The sequence below is a fragment of the Thunnus maccoyii genome, chromosome 10 (genome assembly GCF_910596095.1).
Source record: "Thunnus maccoyii chromosome 10, fThuMac1.1, whole genome shotgun sequence".
Taxonomy (NCBI): domain Eukaryota; kingdom Metazoa; phylum Chordata; class Actinopteri; order Scombriformes; family Scombridae; genus Thunnus; species Thunnus maccoyii.
In genome coordinates this window covers 9,774,906-9,794,084 of record NC_056542.1, presented here as the reverse complement: position 1 = coordinate 9,794,084, position 19,179 = coordinate 9,774,906, and the positions used below count along the sequence as shown (strand labels likewise).

General features: G+C 39.3%; 2 protein-coding genes across 2 annotated transcripts; one reads left to right on the top strand and one right to left on the bottom strand.

Moving 5' to 3' along the window:
* Window positions 1–7,661: 7,661 nt before the first annotated feature.
* LOC121906192 (NLR family CARD domain-containing protein 3-like) lies at window positions 7,662–12,432 on the bottom strand. The gene is made up of 7 exons (XM_042424907.1): window positions 12,105–12,432; window positions 11,597–11,674; window positions 11,408–11,458; window positions 9,472–11,281; window positions 9,127–9,213; window positions 8,766–8,933; window positions 7,662–8,628 (listed from the first exon to the last, which is right to left on the bottom strand). The coding sequence occupies exons 1-7, from the start codon at window positions 12,430–12,432 to the stop codon at window positions 8,307–8,309; spliced, it is 2,844 nt and encodes a 947-aa protein (XP_042280841.1). The 3' UTR covers window positions 7,662–8,306.
* A 1,136-nt stretch (window positions 12,433–13,568) lies between these two features.
* LOC121905940 (sialic acid-binding Ig-like lectin 5) lies at window positions 13,569–18,634 on the top strand. The gene is made up of 8 exons (XM_042424549.1): window positions 13,569–13,726; window positions 14,576–14,974; window positions 15,541–15,852; window positions 15,941–16,204; window positions 17,030–17,302; window positions 17,690–17,792; window positions 17,890–18,052; window positions 18,185–18,634. Exons 1-8 carry the CDS (start codon window positions 13,684–13,686, stop codon window positions 18,353–18,355), a joined length of 1,728 nt encoding a protein of 575 aa, XP_042280483.1. The 5' UTR covers window positions 13,569–13,683; the 3' UTR covers window positions 18,356–18,634.
* The last annotated feature ends 545 nt before the right edge of the window (window positions 18,635–19,179 follow it).

Sequence of the window (19,179 nt, the reverse complement as noted above, 5' to 3'; positions counted from 1 at the left end):
GCAAAGATTGCAGCTTTTTATTTCATAGCCAAATCAACTGTTATTTCCATACGCAGGGCAGCAACATTCACCTTTATCCTCTGGCCCAGAGAAAGGATTTACACTTCTTTTGACCTAGCCCAAGCAAGAACTGCAACAGCTTTTTCCAGGGCCCGAGTGAGAATTGCATTTTTTTTTTTTCCACTATGACCAGCGAGTTAATAGCTCTTCTTGCCCTGGCGCAGGAACTAACCCCAGAGCTGGGTCTGCTTCTAGCTCTGTATTGTTATATCACAGCTATTCAAATCTTCTTCAGGTTGCAGCAGCTTTTTCCAGGGTCTGAGCAAGTATTGCATCTGTTTTTTCCATGGTGCGAGCAAGAACAGCAGCTCTTTATTCCAACGCCAGGGTAAGAATTGTTGGGTTTTTTTTACAGGTGGGAGCAGTGATTGCTGTTAATTTTTTCTAAAATTCGCAGCTACTCTACCATTGCCTGTGGAGGAATAGAATTAATAAACACACAAAAATAGCATTGTCTGATTTTGAAACAATGTAATCAAATAATACAATCAGAAGTACAATGCATCATATTTCTGAGAGAGAGCGCATACCACCTAGAATTACCTTTTATCCCCGGTGAGTTGGCACTCAGCCGGTTCTTAAATGCCCCTGTACAGGATCAAAAATAAATATAGCTAACCTAAAGGTCAATGAACAACCCTCAGATAGAAACAAGGGTCAAGAGTGCAACTAGTTTAGGAGTAAGATTTCTTCTCAACCATGTATGCCAGAATGACAGCACACAATGTGGACCAAAGCAACATCGGATAACAAAGAGACATTGCTGGCACATTGAATTGCAGAACAAACACTATCCTCTAAAGGCTTGTCAAATCAAGGCATTAAAGAGACATAGAATCTGTATGTACATAACTATAATCTGTCCTACCACTGGCTCAGGCAAACATACAACATTTGTAACATATATAATAGGGGCATATACAAATACATTATTCAGCAAACCGCAAATAGTGGGTTTTTTATGAATATTTGTTTCATGCAAATATTTTAAAAATGATTTGTTCTGTATCTCAGTCTCTCTCCTCTGCTCCACTGTTATGTCTATCAGCGGGTCTCAACGAGGGGTGTCACATCCACCTGCTGCATGACGCACATTTCCTAATTTGGACATCACTCCCGGAGTTGGGGCTGTTCTCCAGAGATAAAGCTGAGCTGTTGCTCCCCTTCTCCTTTCCACAAAATTAGGTTGTAAAAAATAGGCAATAAATGAAAAATGCAAAGCAAGAATCACCTTTGAAGTTCTTCCCTACACGTTACACGGTGCACTGTCTCTGTGTTATGGGTGTATAAATAGGTAGAGGTCTGCCTGCATTGAGGCGATGAGTAAAGTTTTAGCTCAGTAATCAGCGCAGTCATCTATGATCTGGGAGACTCCAGTTCGAGACCCGATATAGGGAGCTCCTTCGTAAGGTAGTTTATTCATGAACACTTCTTGTAACACTTTAATATTCTAGAATAAAAAGTGTAACAAAAACAAAAATAGGAATTTTAAGTCTCTTTCCACTTTTATTCAAATACAAATACAAATACAAATAACTTTGATGCCTCAACAAATATAGATAAAAATATATAATACAAGAAATATATCAAATGATAACAACAGTTTAAATCTCTCTCAAACAGTGGCTCAATGGTAAGCACTGCTGCCTCACAGCTAAGGTCTGTGTGGAGTTGTATATTGTATGTTCTTCTCGTGTCTACGTGGGTTCCTCCCACAGTCCAAAGACATTCATCTTCTTATGAAAAATTTCCAAAGTTCAATGAAGTCAATACAATATTGAAAAAAAGCATGATTCAGATGTGTTTTTTAAGTTGACTCAGTTTTAAATAAATAATTTAACTTAAACAATATTTTAATGTTTGTGTGAATTATAACTTTAAGATTGTGGGAAATTGTTTTTTTCAAAGATCTTCAAATAAAACAAAGTTTAAAAATGCAGAGTAAGGTGAACTACACAAACTATGTCACTGTCTGTCTGGCTGGACCGCAGCGGACCAAATTTAAGTCTGTCCCTGACTGACTGAGTGACAGACTGAGCGATGATGGTGTAACTGATGAAGTTATGGTGTAATGAAGTTACACCACTGGTCGGCCGACCAGTGGTGTAACTTCATTGTCGTCACTTCATTGTCACCACTTCCTGTATTTATCGTTTCAAAATAAAAACCCTCTAGCGTTTCATACACAGTCCAGCCATATAGGCTTTGACCTACAGTCTTGTCATTGCCAAATTCCCTCTTTTTGTTGCAGCTGTAGCTAAACAGGAAAACACTGTCTGTTGAGGCACAAAGAGGGATTTTTTTTATTAAAAGAGTATAACTGTGGCCGATATCCACTTTACATGAGTAGCTCAGACTGCTGAAGTATCATGTTATCTTCCGATAAATTTTTAAATAAATTTTTACTCAAAATGAGGACTGTGAATTTTGTCCCCTATCACTTACATTGTGAACACATTTGAGGAGACCGTCAAATGGTCAGTATGAACAGGAGGAATGATTACAGCAAGCAAAAACCTGTTTCAATGTCCATGTGATCACCGGACTATTGTTTCAAGACAGACTTGAAAAATTGTGAACCTATCCTTTAAGCTACTGTTTAATCTATAAGAAGCTACAGTATTAGAATACAGATCCGTTATCTATTATTGCATAGTATTTTCATCTCTAAATTTAACCTGGGCATATACAGTATCCACTGCCTCGTTTGTGTCATTTCTTGGCCCCATGTTACCATATAGGCTGGCCATCTCCTGGGTGCTGGTCACAGAATTTCTACATGTGCCTCCCTCTATGCACCTCTCCTCCTCTAGAAAGGAGCTACCAGACAGATTCCTGTTCCCACAGCGTTCTCCCTTTCTCTTGCTCTTCCAAATCACACTAGAGTAAGTCAAATCATCACCTTCCTCCTCATTCTCCTTCTTGGAGCTTTTACTGGTGACTTGTACATGTTCCTGATGGGTATTTAGTTCATTTGCCTTTTCCAGCACATCTGTGTTGTCATAAATGTCCTCTTCTGGTTTGTCAGACACCTGAAATTGAAAAATAAACATTAGCGGCACATATATTCTGCCAGATTATTTTTTTTTAATACACCTAAATGAAAAAAATCTGTCTGTACCTCATTTCCCTCTTCACTTGTCAGGCCTTGGTTTATCACAGCAATGCTGGCGTCACCTGTGCAGTAGGTCCTCTGAGCCCTGACAAAAATACAGCAGGAAGCCCCATTCAACTTACACAGACATATTCATTTCAACTTTGGTTTTCAGCCTATTCATGTATTAGTTGACAGAATGAATAAGTGTGATCAGTAAGGAAGTCAAAACTGAGGGTAGACAGACTCCAATCAGCACATCTTGAAGTCCAAATGTGGTTATAATAGGTGAATTTCTAGTTAGGACTGATTAACTACAGCTCATTATTTTTCACACCTGACATTACCTCTAAAGAGGCGCGATCATTTATGAACTAGTCTTGATAGAAAGCAATGTCAAACATTGATTGTGATTTTTTTTGTTCTTTTTCATGAGGTGTTTATATTAATTATTTTGTTTATACACGGTGCGTTTCTCTGGTAAACTGTTAATTTTGCAGGGCCAGTTTAATGTAGCTGACTTGTTGTGAGACAGGTTGGTCCACTGACAGAGCATTTGTTCTGGCAAACACTACATAGAGTTAAATTAACAACATTAATTTTACTGTTTATGTGTAGTCTGAACATTCCTAAGCTGTTACCCTACCAGATGGCAAACAGCAGAGCAGACACTAGAGCTGCTGTTAGAACAGCGACTGTGGCGATTAAGATTGGCAACGTCACTCCACCTGAACAAGAGAGAATAGAAGGTAACATTGGTTAATCAGAATCAGAAATATATTTGGTATTTTGGGGTTTAGGTTTGGACATTCAAGTAACTTGGTGGTTTGTGCATGTTGTTAAACACAATACATAAATATGATGGATCTGTATTTTAGGTAATTCGTCATGGTTAAGAGATTACTTGATGAATGGCCTCCTCCATCATACCAGACATTCATACACAATCACACAATAATGTCTTAAAAAATGTTTGATTTGAAAAGAAAGTTTTTAAACAAAAGAAAATGTTAAACATTTTTTTAATATATTTATACATTTTCATGATGTGAATATTTAAAAAATGTAGCCAAAGATGACATTATAAGTCATGAGGGGTTTTAAAACAAAGCAGCGATTTTAATGGCAAAAAAATGGGGCTGATTGGGGTGGACTGACTCTAAACTGACTTTATTATATTTCAAATGCCTTTATGGACATGAAATGTTTAAAATCAATACAATATTTTAATAATCCTATAGTGACTGGTGGTGTTTCCCTGTCACTCAGAACTTGTCTAATCATGTTGTAGCATCAAAGTTTGACAAGTCCATCACGAACAAAAGCTAACTTTAAGATGCTGAAATTAAGAGTGTTAAAACTAGCCTACATATTACATAAAATATGCAAATATGTCACTGCTTGGGGCTTACAGGACAGTCAGTAGACAAAGATGTTCAAACAATTTCAAGAACTCCTGATGGTTTCCAACTAATAAATTAAATGTGCATTCAGCACAAAGACAAACCTTGATATTCTGCAGATGTTTTAGGCTCAAGTCTGTAGAAATAAAATTGCTGACTGTCAGATCCCAGAGAGCTGGAGCTGCGACAGACCAAGATGTGAAGATCCCTCTCCTGTGGTTGTTTCATAGAGATGATGCTCCTCAGACTTGTGACATTCTGAATCAGAGTCTCATAGCTCACGACAAACTTTTCAGAGTGGTTGACAGGTAACCCATCCAAATCCCACTCCAATATGGGAAAAGGGTTTCCCACAGTCTCACAGGAACAGTTGACTTGGGATGCAGCTTTTGTGCAACCGAAGGATGGCAGGATCTGTGGAGCAACTGTCAGAAATGTAAAGTTAATAGTTAAAACTAATGCAGAGCCGCTAGCATGGCTGTAGACTTGTTTTGTTGCTGTTCATCTGCCACAGCTTAGTAAGGAAACAGCTTATCAAAACTCAAAGATACTAGAAATACTTTGGAAATAACCCACTTAATATGGCTAACAGAGGGAATGAGTACAATGAACAATGCTCTTTCAAATTACATATTGGTATGTGAGTATTATAAAATGGACCTGAAAAATCTTACCATGTTACCTGTGGTCATTCAGACATGCAAATCAGAAATTTTCAGTAACCATATATAATACATGAATATTCCCTGCTATCATAAAAGTTAGTCAAGTTGAAATGGCATCACCTAAAGTACAGTAAAGTACTGCTTACACATCCATTCTTCACAATGAGTGATTTTACTTTTCATAATTTACTGTGGGCATATTGACATGTAGATTGCTGTTTCCCAAACAGACAAATTAGACAAGTAAAAAATAAATTTCACAACCCTACAGAACAATCTTGATATCACAAATTGTCACTGATGACAAATTAACTCACATGAAATATTGAGGGTTAAATTCCCACTATTGGTTGACTGAGTGCTACCATCTGATTTACTGTATGCAGCAGTGCAGTGGATTTCCTTTCCGTGATGGAGGTGAGAAGCGGTGAAGGTCAGAACAGAGGTTTTGACTTTAGTTTTGTCATCATTCTCCTGCAGTGTGTCCAGACTGTCACCCAGTCTGGGGGTCCATATCAGAGTTGGAGGATGAGACAGACAGGGAGCTGGAGCAGAGCATGTCAAACTCACTGAGGTTCCCTCCTTCATCTCCAGTGTGGACGGAGTCAGAGTCGGATTGGGAGGATCAGCTGGCGAGGGCACATGTAAATATACAGTCATTACTTTATGCTTCATTATTTGATTTGAAAATTCCAGTAAATTCAAAAACAGGATTAAAAACATAGAACATAAACAGTCAGTACACACAGTACACAGATATCAAAACGTACCTTTGACCACAATATCTACGCCATGGTCTTCAAAATTATATCTCAGTTTGTCACAGTTCAGTCTGAAGAAATGTTTGCCGCTTTTATCAGGACCAATGTTATTCAGGGTTGTGGTGCAGTCTTTCTCTGTCAGTATTCCCCTCAATTTTCCATTAATTGTAGTTTGTTCACTACTATCAAACACGACATCCCTTTCTTGATTTTTCCATATTGCTTTACATGTGTTATCTAAATCGTTTTCAACTCTGCTTTCTATGTCAAAGGAGCAAGGGATGGTCACACAGGATCCGCTCAGAACCTCTATTGACTGTGGAACAATGACCTTAAACACCTGACACAGGGCACCTGAAACATAAAAAACAAATCTTGATGAAGAAGAGTACGTACAACTTAACACTAGTGAGACCATTTCACTGCTGCAATAAATTTCTAAAATCTTGGCCCAATAGAATATCCATAAAATCATAGGAAGTGATAACTGTAACTATTATGGCCTTCAATCTCAGAGGTCCTTAGATGTGTTCATTTACTGAGAAACTTATCACAGAATTATTTTGTACTGTAGTTTGCATGGTTGAGCAACAGTTTAGAGTTTTGATTTTTATTAGTCCATAAGTGAATGAATGTCAACTCACCTTGCAGCAGGTAGCCAATTAGAGAGAGATTCGGAGCTCTGGCCATTTTTGTTGTTCAGGAGAGGCAGAAACTCAAGTTTAAAACAGTCTGGAGATTACAGATGGAACAGTCTGTGTGTGGTACATTTCATCAAAAAAAAACAATTTTCAAAAAAAAAAAGAATTCATTGGTAACTCTTGGTCATTTTAAATCCACAGTCTCAAACCTTTTAACTTCTGTTTGTACCTGTTTTTAATTGATTTTGTTGTCACTCTATTATTTATATGTTTGTTTTATTGATTGTCTTCTTTCTTGCTCGATGTCATTGTAAAGGGGGGCTTTGCCCTCCGTGATTTTCGAGTTTAAATAAAGACAAATATCCTTTAAGTAACATGATTTTCAGAGTAGGGTCTCAGATGGAAAATCCTTTTGTTGAACTCACACATCAAGATTTTACCAAGGTGGAAAAACAACAACAATGAAATTAACAAGTGCTAATTTTAAAACATTCTTGCAGATTTGACAGACTTTTCCTAAAAGATTTGATCATGGCGACAAGATGAAAACAGGAAGAAATTTGCTTAAAAAAAAAAGGTGACAAGTATTACTGTATATTTATTTTATTTACTGTTGTGTTTGAAATCTTTAATATTTTAGGTAACAAACATACAGTATTTAGGAGTTACATTTTCAAAACCACAATCTACTGAGGATGTAAAAGTTTATTTTGCAAATATACAGTATAATCATTTAAAGCGTAATGAATCAGTGTTTTGCTGTCATATTTTAATAAATGAATGCTATCAATATTGAAATTCAATGACTTACATTTTCATCAGGTCTGTTGAGCTGTTAGATGAAAGGTGCAAAGAGAAGTAAAGTTCCTTAGAAGTGAGGTTGCATATAGCTTACAGGAATTGTTTTGAAAAGATTGCACAAGCGCGACTAGGTGTGTTACAATGATTTTGACATCGGACATATGTTTTCCTTCTTGTGACTTTATTAAATCCCATTATTTAAAAAAAAAAAAAGAATTGTAATGGTAACCCTTCCCTTTGCCACAAATTAGGCTTGCACATAAAGTATATACAGTATTTCACATTTTCCATGTTATATGGGGTATGCATGAACAAAGGTACACATATATACTGTATATGTATCTTTTTTTGCCAAAAAGCCATTCACGCATAAAAGACATACAGTATGCTATTCTACATAGTGATGTTAGTTAAGTTTGGGATCACTTAGATCCCTGTAGACCTCACATGAAAAAGGGTGAAAAATTCTAATAACATGAATCTATAGACTTATTTGGGATTTGTGAGAGATACTACTGCATGAAAAGTACTGCCAACACCAATGGCACATATATAGAATATGAAAATCAATTGTATTTAACCATGTTTTACAGCTGAGGTTACAAACAGAAGTGATTTGTAGTTTTATGTAGCAGCAATTTACATGAAAGTAAGCAAAGTCATGAAACATCAAGATGATAAAACAATTGTAAGTATGTTTTTTGAGTTGTGAAAGAGGACTCTGGTCTTCAGGAATCCAAATAGAACATCAGGGTTAATGTGAATTCCACTTTTTTAGATTGAAGTCAGAATGTTAGTCGACTCATGGTGGATGCTGGGAAACCATTTGCATCTTCAGATGGTGCCCTACCCTAACAAAAAAAAAGCCAAGTAACTTGTGGTCATCTTCCTCCAATCAGATCTGTGGAAGACTTCAGCAACTCCTCAATCTTTGTCTGAAGCTCCTTGGCTTTCTCTGCGTTCTCTCCTTTCTCCACCTTTCCTGCGACTTTGAGCCCCTGTAGCACCGACTGCAGGGCGTCTACGTTCTTCACAGATTCCATCTGGTCCCGGTCAGCCTGGATCTCCTCCACCCAGTCCAGGTAGGCCTGAAGTAACCCAAGGTCATCCACAAAGTTTGTAATAATCCGGAGTCCCGGTCGGCATTGCTCCAGTTCCCTCAGCCTCCTCCTTCCCACCTCTCCGATGTCATTTCCAACAATACTGAGGAAGGAAAAAATAAGCAGTTAGGAGTAATTCTTTTTTATTAGGACAGGACAGTAGGTCACACTAGATGGCAGTGTTTTCATACATTATAACTCTGAGGACACTGAGCAGAAGTTAGTGTGTTTTAATCTTACGTCAGAGTTTTCAGAGCAGTGTTTTTGCTGAGGCATTTGACAATGTTTTCTGTTCCTCTCTCTGTGATGCCGGTAATATCCAGATAGAGCTCCTCCACAGTGTTATTTTGCTCCAGAGCATTCCATAGTTCCAAACCCCCCTCTGGACCAAGGTTATTGCCACACATACTGCATAAATGAGTAGAGGAATTATGTTGCAGTAAAATACAAGTAGTGGTAGGTGTGTAAGTGCATAAGTTACAAGTTTTTTGTGCTACTTTTTGCATTTTATGGCAGTTATGCCCTCATAGTTCTGAGCCTTTAATGTATATTTTTAAAAGTGATATTATGATCATCTTAATAAATACTTGTAGTGACTTACAAGAGCTGCTTCACATGGCACTCATTTGATTTCAGAACTGCAGATTCTAAAATAGCTGCTTGCCTATCCAGGCAGTTGTATCTCAGACTGAAAGAGAATAGAAGAAAGATTAGGTTGACTTTGTTTTTGGCAGTCCATTCATTAATTTTCAATCAAGCTTATGAGGGAGCATTGGGCAGAAGACAGAGACCAGTCTTGACAGACAGACAAACATGTAGACAGGGGAGAAGATGCAAACCCCACACAGAGAGGCATCAGCCCAAGTCGATTTTTGACTTCATCAGTAGTCAGATAGTAATCCTTACCTATTTATCTAGACAGTCCATGATCAAATCAGTTACTCACTAGAGAGATTCACAGCGATGTAGGATTGGCCCCAGCCTGTTGAGTCCTCTGTTGCCAATGTTTGAGTAGCCTAAGTTGAGCTCCTGCAACTTGTGTGGAGAGAACTGCAGTACATAGTGTATTGCTGCACAGTCCACAACACTCAGCTTCATTTTAAACAGGTTGAGTTTCTTGATCTCTGGTGCTACGATGCTGGTGGCTTCGTCCATGTGGAACTCCATCAAGCAGTGTAGAAGATTCAGGGCTGTCTGGTTTTCCAGCTCCCTGTGTTTAAACTGGTCTTGGAACCACAAACCCAGCCTGGCAGGGATGTCATCCTCTTGCTCCATGGGCTGAAGAACAAGGCCATCCAGCTGACCTGCCAGCCGTGCTCGAAGCATTCCCATGAAGAAGCGTGTGAACATCTGGAGGCTCTCCAGTTTGTCCATGCTGAGGTCTATGTTCTGCAGGGGTACAGCAGTAGAGGATGGTGGATGTACTCCAAAGCACCAGAAATCCAGAGCCTGGATTATGTCCTCCTGGCTGAAGAGATTGATTGCACAGTAGAGGGCAGCCAGATGTTCTTGAACAGTCAAGTGGAAAAAAGAAAACATCTCCACTGTCTCCTCTTTGACAGACTGGAGGATGTGACAGAGAAAGGTGCTCTGAATATCAGCGGGTGTAACGCCGTAGTTCTCCAAATCACCTCTGTTGAACATGATCTTTTTCTTTAGAAGGTTTTCATAAGCCAGTTTTCCCAGGTTGGTCAGTTGCTGCTTAGCTAGTGAGAGAACCTCAGATCTAGGGGTGCTTCTTTCTGCTCTCCCCCTCAGTGCATGGTGCTTAACTGCTGTAAACAGGTAGCAGAAGTAAACCTCGCTGACTGTTCTGGGTGGATTGAGCTCCAGAGACTTTAAGTCACCAATTTCTTGAGGCCCTGAAGAGAAGAACTCGGCCATAGCGGTACAGATGATGTAGCAATAAAGAGGGATGAAGGACAGCACAAAGAGGTTGTCGTTGTTCAAGATGTAATCATAGACTTTTCCTGCAACATTACTGTCTTTGTAGAACTTGGTGGTATATTCCTTCACCTGGTCCTCCTCAAAGCCCAGCACCACACAGCATCTCTGGAAGAAACGCTTTGGAGCTTCAGTCGATGGTCTTGTTGTGAGAATAAGTGAGGCCTCTGGAAGAAGGCTTCCCTTTATCAAAGCCACCATCAGCTCTGACACTGGCACTTTCGAATCCACATCAATGTCTTTGCCAGGACTGTTCCAGTTTAAGGGGAATTTGAATTCATCCAGTCCATCTAAGATGAAGAGCAAAGAGCTTGGGGATGTGAAAAGGTCAGGTAAAACTTCCTTCAGGTACCGGAACCGGTCTTCAAGCAGCTCCAATAAACTCAGTGGTGCTTCAATCAGATTGAGCTCTCTGAAGCGCAGGTCAAAAACACAGGTGAATTCACGCATGTTCTTCCCAATCGCCCACTCATATACCAGTCTCTGTACTGCTACACTCTTTCCGATACCAGCAATACCCTTCACTTTGACCCTTTTCAGTGGCCGTGCCGATGTTCCTTGGGAGCTCAGTAGATCGCAAGGGCGGATACGTTGGCAAGCCTGGTGGACATAGATGCGAGCTCGTCTGCTTGCCAGATCAAAGTACTCATGTTGGCTGCTGCCGATTAAGTCATCATCTTCTGTCACAAAAAGGTCAGTGTAGCGGATCTCGATGTGAGAGGCTGAGTTTGAAGCCACCCCTTCACCCTCTGAGTAACACTTTAACTGCTCTGTGCGTTTCAGCAAGGTGGTTTTATGGGCAGAAATGGGAGCTGCAATGAAAGACACGAAGATGATACAGTAACATATCAGAAAAATGGAATTTAATCATTCTTCAATTTTGTCTAAAATAAATATTTGGACCTTTTTCTGTCAGTTCAAATAAGATATTTACATACCTCGAGTGTTGGAAAACTTTACACTCCTGCAATGTTTAAGTTCTTCTTTAGCTGGATAATGATGAAAACATGAGTTACTTGGGTACACAGTTGCCTTCATAAATTTTAAGTATTTTTATTATAGAAAGTTAACACATTAGAAAAGAAAAATTTTAAAACCCAGCTTTTGACAACTTAATAAAGTCATACCTGTGACCTCTGCAGTCACCGTGAATCCCTTGTTCTTTCCTTTGAACAGTTTAGCAAAGGGGCCTTTAGGCTTCTTGTCTGTGGATATCATTGGATTTGTAAAGTAAATAACATATTATATAATATATGTGATAATACACAGTGTAGTTTTGTTTAGACACAAATTAAGAGACCATGCATTTAATTAAAACTGTTTAAAATTATTCACAGGTTGCCTGAGCATTTTTTATTCTTTTAGTGTTTATACTGCTTCATAGCCAAAGTCAGCAAAAATTACTTGGCATGGTATCACAGTGTAACTGTGTAACTTAATTGCACCCTGTTAATGATCTTCTGTATGTTCCTGTTACTCAAGCAGAAAAATTTCGTTGTCTTCAGTGCAGTGTGGACATGCAGGGTTTGAAATATAATGTTATTCACCTTCCAGTTTAACTGCAATTGCATCTGTTTATATAAAAACTTAATCTAATCAGGCCCAGTCATCACCAGCATATGAAAACAGCCTCACCTTCAACTTTTACAGGTGCAGGCTTTGGCTTACTGACAGTATCATTCATGCAGTGTCTCTCCACCCAGACCTGCAGATCCCTGCAGTAATAATCCTGCACTTCCCTCAGCACCTGCAGGAATTTTTGGCTGCTCTCCTCAGTGGCACACACTGTTTCCAGAGCCTGGGCCACAGCATTGGAAGGTGACCTCTCCAGCAGAGACAAGTAGTGGTCAAAGGAAAGCACCTCAGCATCACGCAGCCACCGCAGCAAGGGTGCTGGGTGGTCGCAAGTCCAGTTCAGCAGCAAGTCTCTCTGAGACCGGAGCAGCTGCTGAGCTGATTTCATGGCTTCAGAAAATGCTGCTAGACTGTGCAAAAGAATAAAATAAGTACAAGATGTTATTCTAATAATGATTAGAGCTTTAAATGAAGGATTACCACACTGTCTTAAGAGCAGACTGTAACTTTGAATACTGCTGACTTTACAGTTCTCACACCCGCACACAGAAAACTAAAAGAGAAACAATAACGAATTCTGAACAAACAGCATGCAAATTGAATTTTAATACTTACCTTAACTGGATATTTTATCTCTGCATACTGTATTGCTTTCCCTCTCGTCTTGTTTTGCCATTGCAGTCATGAGTGTTGGCAGGAAAGCTGTGTGTGTTCTCTCTTAAGGTGCAGGGAGGAGGAGTGGCATGACTTAGGTAGCAATTCAAAGGGTCCATAGTTCAAAGAAAAAAAGTCTTTGTCCCTGTCTCTGATTACACGGTTTGTTTGATCTTGCAGAAACATGCCAATCTCAAGGTGTCATGTTGGAGATAACACACAATATGAAGAAAAATACACATATTCAAGACAAACTTTCCTGAAAAATGAAATTGTCTGTCATATAACAACCATATATTTATGATATTTATGTATTTTGTGTATTTAAACAGATTGTTTGACCAGTAAACTATTCTATACAATCGCTTGTTGAAATACAAATGTTTTAGCATGAGACTTTTCCCTTGTACTTTCATCATTTTCACCACTGATGACTTACAGCACTTATGTTGAGGGATAGTTATCATCAACAGAACAGCAATGAATCAGTATCAGGCAGAAAAGTTAATCATTAATCTGTTTTATTCAGCTTTCTTTTGAACTTATGTCACCATCACTTTTATCACACTGCAGTGGTTTGGTGAGGTCGGTTCGTACAGACAAAAGGAATCAGGGAGCCTTTGAGGAAATGGCTAACAGCATGAGGGTGACTCACCCATTGTCATGTGTTGTCTCACAGATACTTGCTGAGGTCTTTCTTTCCCTAGCAAACAATTCCTAGTTTGACCATATGAGCGATAATTTGAGTCTTTTAAAATGTTTAAATGACTAAAAAGTTGCCTATCGTTATTGATTGTGAAATTACATTATGAGGCAGCGGGGTACTTAAATGGGATATAATGAATACTAAGATATTGGATGGTTAAGAGGAGGCATCAAAGTGAAGTACATTGCACCAGGAGCGCAATGAAACAATACAACTTCCCCCTCTTCTTTCCACTGTTCATCTCCCCTCTGTCTGTGCTGGCAGTGCAGGGTTGCAGTCATGCATGCGGACACTGTCTTTCTTGTGTGTCCTCTGATTTTTGGTGAGTAACACAATCCATTATGATGTTTGTTTGTTGTTGTTGTTGTTTTGTTTTTTTTAAACGCATTTGCTTCAGATTTTTGTATGTATTTCATGGACATTCAACATTGACTGATGTAAGTTATGACTTGTTACCATGGATACCACTGTTATTCCCATAATTATTACTGTAAGAGAGGTTGTTTTTTTTTCTCTGTTGTCCTTTCTTCTGTTTTCTGCAACATAAGAACTGTATTAGAGTTTTGTTGCTTGTTTTTTTATCAGATGCTAATTTATTTTATCCATGAGGTTGATGAAAATGTGCAAATATATTTAGGCACACAAATGTGCCTAAAATAACATAACAATCGATCTTTCTTATTTCAGTTTTTAACCACATAATATCTACTGAGTAAAAAGCTTGTAGTAGTGCGATAGTTCCAGAGCCAAAAGTGCAGTTGCCCTCTTCCCTTTTCTAAAAATATTTATATTGCGAAATACTTGCGAGACAGTGCATTTAAATGCAACACGTCATGAACTTCAGCGTCTAACGTCTAATATGACTTGAAATTTATTCTTAATGATTCTTTCTTTCTTTTTTGTAAAAGATCTCCATGACTGAAAGTGAGAGCCCTATAGCTTAGAATAGAAACTTTTTAATTGTCCATGCATTTGGGAAATTGTCTTTGGCTTCACAGTGGTCAAATTCAAACTGAAAAAATATAAATGCAAAGAACATTATTAGCACAATTATGAGGCACAATTTTATGGCAGAATAGCTCAATAACAAACCCTCTGTCTCCCATTAACAATGCGCCAGTTACATCAGATCCTGGAATTAATCATTTTCTGTTCTCCATCACAACAACAGCCTTGTGGAGGGGGGTCCAGGCTTTATCTCCTGAACCCTCAGTCCCTGAGCGTGTCCATGCTCTGGTGGGCTCCTGCGTGGTGATTCCTTGCTCCTTCACTCCTGCAGCTCCTCATCCTCACAAGGGCAGGAGGGAGAGGGTGGATGTCCGGCTGAGGTTCAGAGGTGGTGGCCACTTCTTCCCTCTCCGCAGCACTGCTTTTAACAGCGAGGACAGAGATCAAGTGAGCAGGGATTTCCAAGGCCGGACATCCCTCATTGGGCGAATCGTAGATGGGGACTGCTCTGTGAAGATCGAAAGGATCAGCCTGGATGACTCGCGGGTCTTTGAGATCGCTCTAAAGAGAGGTGATGACTTACTTTGGGGGAAGCCAAGGAGCTTTAATCTAGATGTTGTGGGTAAGTGGGGGAGTCCCTGTACTTCCTATTTCTCCTTTTATAAAACTATTTTGAATATTTATCAGCTAGATAATGTATGAGTATCCAATAGTACATAATAAATAGTACAAAACACACACAGTGGAGAATATCCGACACATGATACTGAGTGGCACACAACAGCCAAAAAAAAAAAGCTTAGATGAAGGTTCTAGTCAATAATATTTATTACTTGTCAATGTGCAACGTGCAAAGTGCAGAAGTGCATGGAGTACAGATGTGTCTGCCTAACAGAGCAATAAATAACTAAAGCTGAACACTTTTCAGATTGAATGAGCAATAATAGTCAACAACTACCTTTTGCATTTTGTCCAAAAAAGTAAATTAAATTTTAAAAAAATAGAAACAGTCATTAAAAATGTAATAAAGGAGACAAAAAAGAGTAGTAAATACAATCACATATGGGCTGATTGATCAAATAGTTTCTGTACCTACATAATCTGGGACACGTGGCCTTTCCACTGTCTTTTATGAAATACACAACAGTAATGAAACACAGTGATTACAGATGTTTTCCTCACTGACAGACACTCCTGAGGCTCCTGTCGTCAGCGGCACGTTGTCAGCCACAGAGGGACAGCTGGTCACCCTAAACTGCACCGTCAGCTACCACTGCCCCTCAAGACCTCCTGCCCTCCGGTGGCGCTGGGAGAGGGGAGCGCAGCTGAACAGCAGTGAGCCCGGCGAAGTACAGACTCTCTACCCCCAGGCCCACAGGCCGATGTTACTGGCTTCTATGTCCTTTACTGTGTCACACCGGGTGAAACCCAGAGTCAGATGTGAGGTCAGCTACCCAGGAGCCAAATTAATGGCCACTTCAAAGGATCTGCATGTCACATGTAAGCATAGTTTTGACATGTATCTTTGTGCTTCTTGGCTCAGTTTACACTTAAAGCTCACTTTTTTTTTTTTGTTTATGCTCTGTAGTTCCACCAAAAGATGTGAAGGTTCAGGTGCAGTCCTTGACAGTGCAGGAGGGGGGCAGTGCTTTGCTGGTCTGCTCATGTAAAGCTGACCCACCAGCATCAGAGTACCACTGGTCCTACAGCCAATACGGCCATACGGTGCACCTCCACAAGCGCACACAGACAGTCCGTGTGTACAACGTGACCCGAGACATGAAGGTCCGCTGCTCAGCTCAGAACCTGATTGGGCGAGGAGAATCCCGGCCCACACCGTTGAACATACAATGTAATCCTACTTTCTGTAGACCTTCCTCCAATGACCACGCATACATTTGGACTGTTTGACAACACACTTAGCCTGTTTATGTTGGATATTCAAGGCTGTTAAGGTGTTATAAGAGATTTTTGAAAAAAAAAAAAAATTTCTGTGTTCCTATTTTTTTCCTGTAAATGGAGCCAAAATGTAACTGGAGAAGAGCTTTAAAGGATTAGTTTGACATTTTGGAAAATATGCTTATTCACTTTCTTTCAAGGAGTTAAATGAGAAAATTAATACCGGCCTCACATCTTTATATTAAATATGAAGTTACCACCAGCTTAGTTAGCTTAGCTTAGCACAAAGACTGGAAACAGGGGGAAACAGCCTGGCTTCTTGGATGGAGCCCAGCTGGCTGTTTCCCCCTCTTTCCAGTCCTTAAACTAAGCTAATCCAACTGGTAGCTTTGTATTTACCACACAATCATGAATACTATCTTTTGATCTCAGCAAGGAAGCGAATAAGAAAATTTACCACAATGTCAAACTATGTCATTTAATGTGTCAGTAATATAAATGTTTTCCTTACTATTCGTACTATCCTTGTAAACTCAAGTCAGTTTTTTACAGTGTGTCCAATATACAACACTTCCTTTGAACTTCAGCTCTGGATAAGGAAAATCTTAACACTCAGAAAATACCCAACTAACAGAGAAATGGTCCCATACGTACAGAGTAAACACTTTATCGTGAAACAGAGCTACAACAGTCTGTGAATAAAAAATAAACTATGAATTATAGTATCAAGTAAATAAATTTAAAGAGTTTCAGGCAAAGTGCTTCTTCTCTCCTCCAGATAAGCCAGTCATCCTCCGGCTGTCTTCCACCTGTGTTGTAGAGGAGTTGGAGGTGCTTTGTCGCTGTTTGGTTGACTCCAACCCGAGACCTGCAGTCACCTGGAGCGTTAATGGAACTGTTCCACCTCGTGATTACAACGTGTCGGTAACATCAGAGTCTGACACGCTAACAGCCACTCTGAGGGGCCACATGGACAAACCTCAGACAGTGATCTGCTTCGCTTTCAATGCACTTGGAAACGACTCCCTGATTTTGGTGCAAGGAGGAGACGGTGTGTTCAAAGTGCTGTTTTTTTTAACAAAGAACACAACAGCTCTGCCTCTTGTTTATTCACTCAGATGTAGGGCTGGTGCTGAAACCTCTGTGCAACATGTCTGCAGCTTGAAAAATTAAGTGGAAGAGAATACGCTGAAGAGTGAATTAGGAAACATTGCAAAGAAAACCTTATGTTTTGCCTTTCTTGAGCTATGAGTGCAGCTTTTTCATATTTTTCATATTCCTGTATATTGTATTTCTTATGATGTTAAATTCTGTAAAAAGAATAAAGATTATTATCATGAAATATCTGTACAGTAAGTGAAGCCTTCGAGCTTGAGCAACAAACATTATAATTTCACATCATATACTAATGCTCTGCTGCTCTTTTGTCCATATACAGAGACAGCAGCTCTGTTGTGGTCGGTGGTACCTGCTGTGGCCATTTGCCTGGTCATATTCCTTATATCTCTTATTTTCTACTGCTGCCGTAAGAGAGCTGGAAGGTACGTGAAGCAAATCAGCCCTTTTAATTTAACATTTAATCTTGTCACAAATGTTTACCATGTGATTCACATACAGTCTCTGTTCTGATCTTCTCAGACATGTTCTGAGACGTCCAGCCGTGTACCCTGGAGGAATGGGAATTTATCAGGACCGGATGCCCCTCTACATTAACTGCACAGAGGTGACCCATATCTACGCCAACGGCAGCTACCAACTTGTATACCAGAACTGCACACCTCTTTTCGTCCGTACTAAGCAGGTATTTGATTAACATAATTTTTGAGTGGCGGTCATGTCCTTGGAAAGAGAGGGTATTGCATACTGTAGACAAAAATCTCTAAATCTCTTAATTCCCAGATTTGAGGATTAACAAAAGCTGTCCCTTTTTCAGATCCGTCCCATGGGCAGAAGAGGTGGGGAGAGGCGAGTCGGGGAGAGAAGAAGAGGTGGAGAGGTTGGACGTATAGACAGACGAGGTGCTTTGGGAGTCAGAGGCACAAGGGAGGTGCAGGGTACTTCTGCGGCTGATGCTGAGACAGCCATCTACCTGGAGATCCTCTAAAATCATTGTGGAGAAGTCAAGTGATTCACTTTTATATGATTCATTCTCATACTGATGATGAATTAATGTTTTTTAGAGCTGCAACGATTAGTTAATTAATCGATGAGTTGCCAACTATTAAATTAATCGCCAACTACTGTGATAATCGATAAATCATTTGTATCATTTTTTTAGAAAAAAATGTCCAAATTCTCTGATTTCAGCCTCTCAAATTTGAAATGTTTCTCTAGTCTTCTATGACATTAAACGGAATATCTTTGGATTGTGGACAAAACAAGACCTCACCTTGGCCTTTAGAAAACAGTGATTGACATTTTTCACAATTTTCTGACATTTTATGGACCAAACAACTAATTGATTAATCGAGAAAACGATCGATAGATTAATTGATAATGAAAATGATAGTTAGTTGCAGCCCTAATGGTTTTACATTAATTTATGTTGCTCAGTTTATACTGTACATATATATGACACCAGCATTTCACAGCAATGCACTATGTAATCTGGTAGTAGTGTATCTTTCTCATAATCTCCATATTGAACAATTTCTTTTTTTTTTTTTTTTTAAATAAAAGATGAAAATGTTTTTTAAAAAAGGGGCTTCATCTTGTGTCTGTTCTATGACGCACACATGCATCGACCCTCAGATCTGATTCAGTCTAACCAGTTGGCTGCTCTCATTGCTTTTGTGACAGAAGATGAAGTCTGTCTAACACAAAGTGATTTTCAGAAAGTGTTTTAAGTTCCTCTGGAGGGAGAAAGCATCAAGAATGTTAAATGTTGGAACTGGAAAACATAAATGGAATGTTTCTATCTATCTATCT

Excerpts from the sequence above, each read along its gene's own strand:
- LOC121905940 (XM_042424549.1), top strand. The coding sequence starts at position 13,684 with ATGCATGCGGACACTGTCTTTCTTGTGTGTCCTCTGATTTTTG. Across the intron at positions 17,793-17,889 it reads TGCCGTAAGAGAGCTGGAAG|ACATGTTCTGAGACGTCCAG; the intron begins GTACGTGAAGCA and ends TGATCTTCTCAG. Across the intron at positions 18,053-18,184 it reads TTTTCGTCCGTACTAAGCAG|ATCCGTCCCATGGGCAGAAG; the intron begins GTATTTGATTAA and ends TCCCTTTTTCAG.
- LOC121906192 (XM_042424907.1), bottom strand. The coding sequence starts at position 12,432 with ATGAAATCAGCTCAGCAGCTGCTCCGGTCTCAGAGAGACTTGCTGCTG. Across the intron at positions 11,282-11,407 it reads AAAGTTTTCCAACACTCGAG|CTCCCATTTCTGCCCATAAA; the intron begins GTATGTAAATAT and ends CTTTCATTGCAG. Across the intron at positions 8,629-8,765 it reads ACTGCTCTGAAAACTCTGAC|TATTGTTGGAAATGACATCG; the intron begins GTAAGATTAAAA and ends TTCCTTCCTCAG.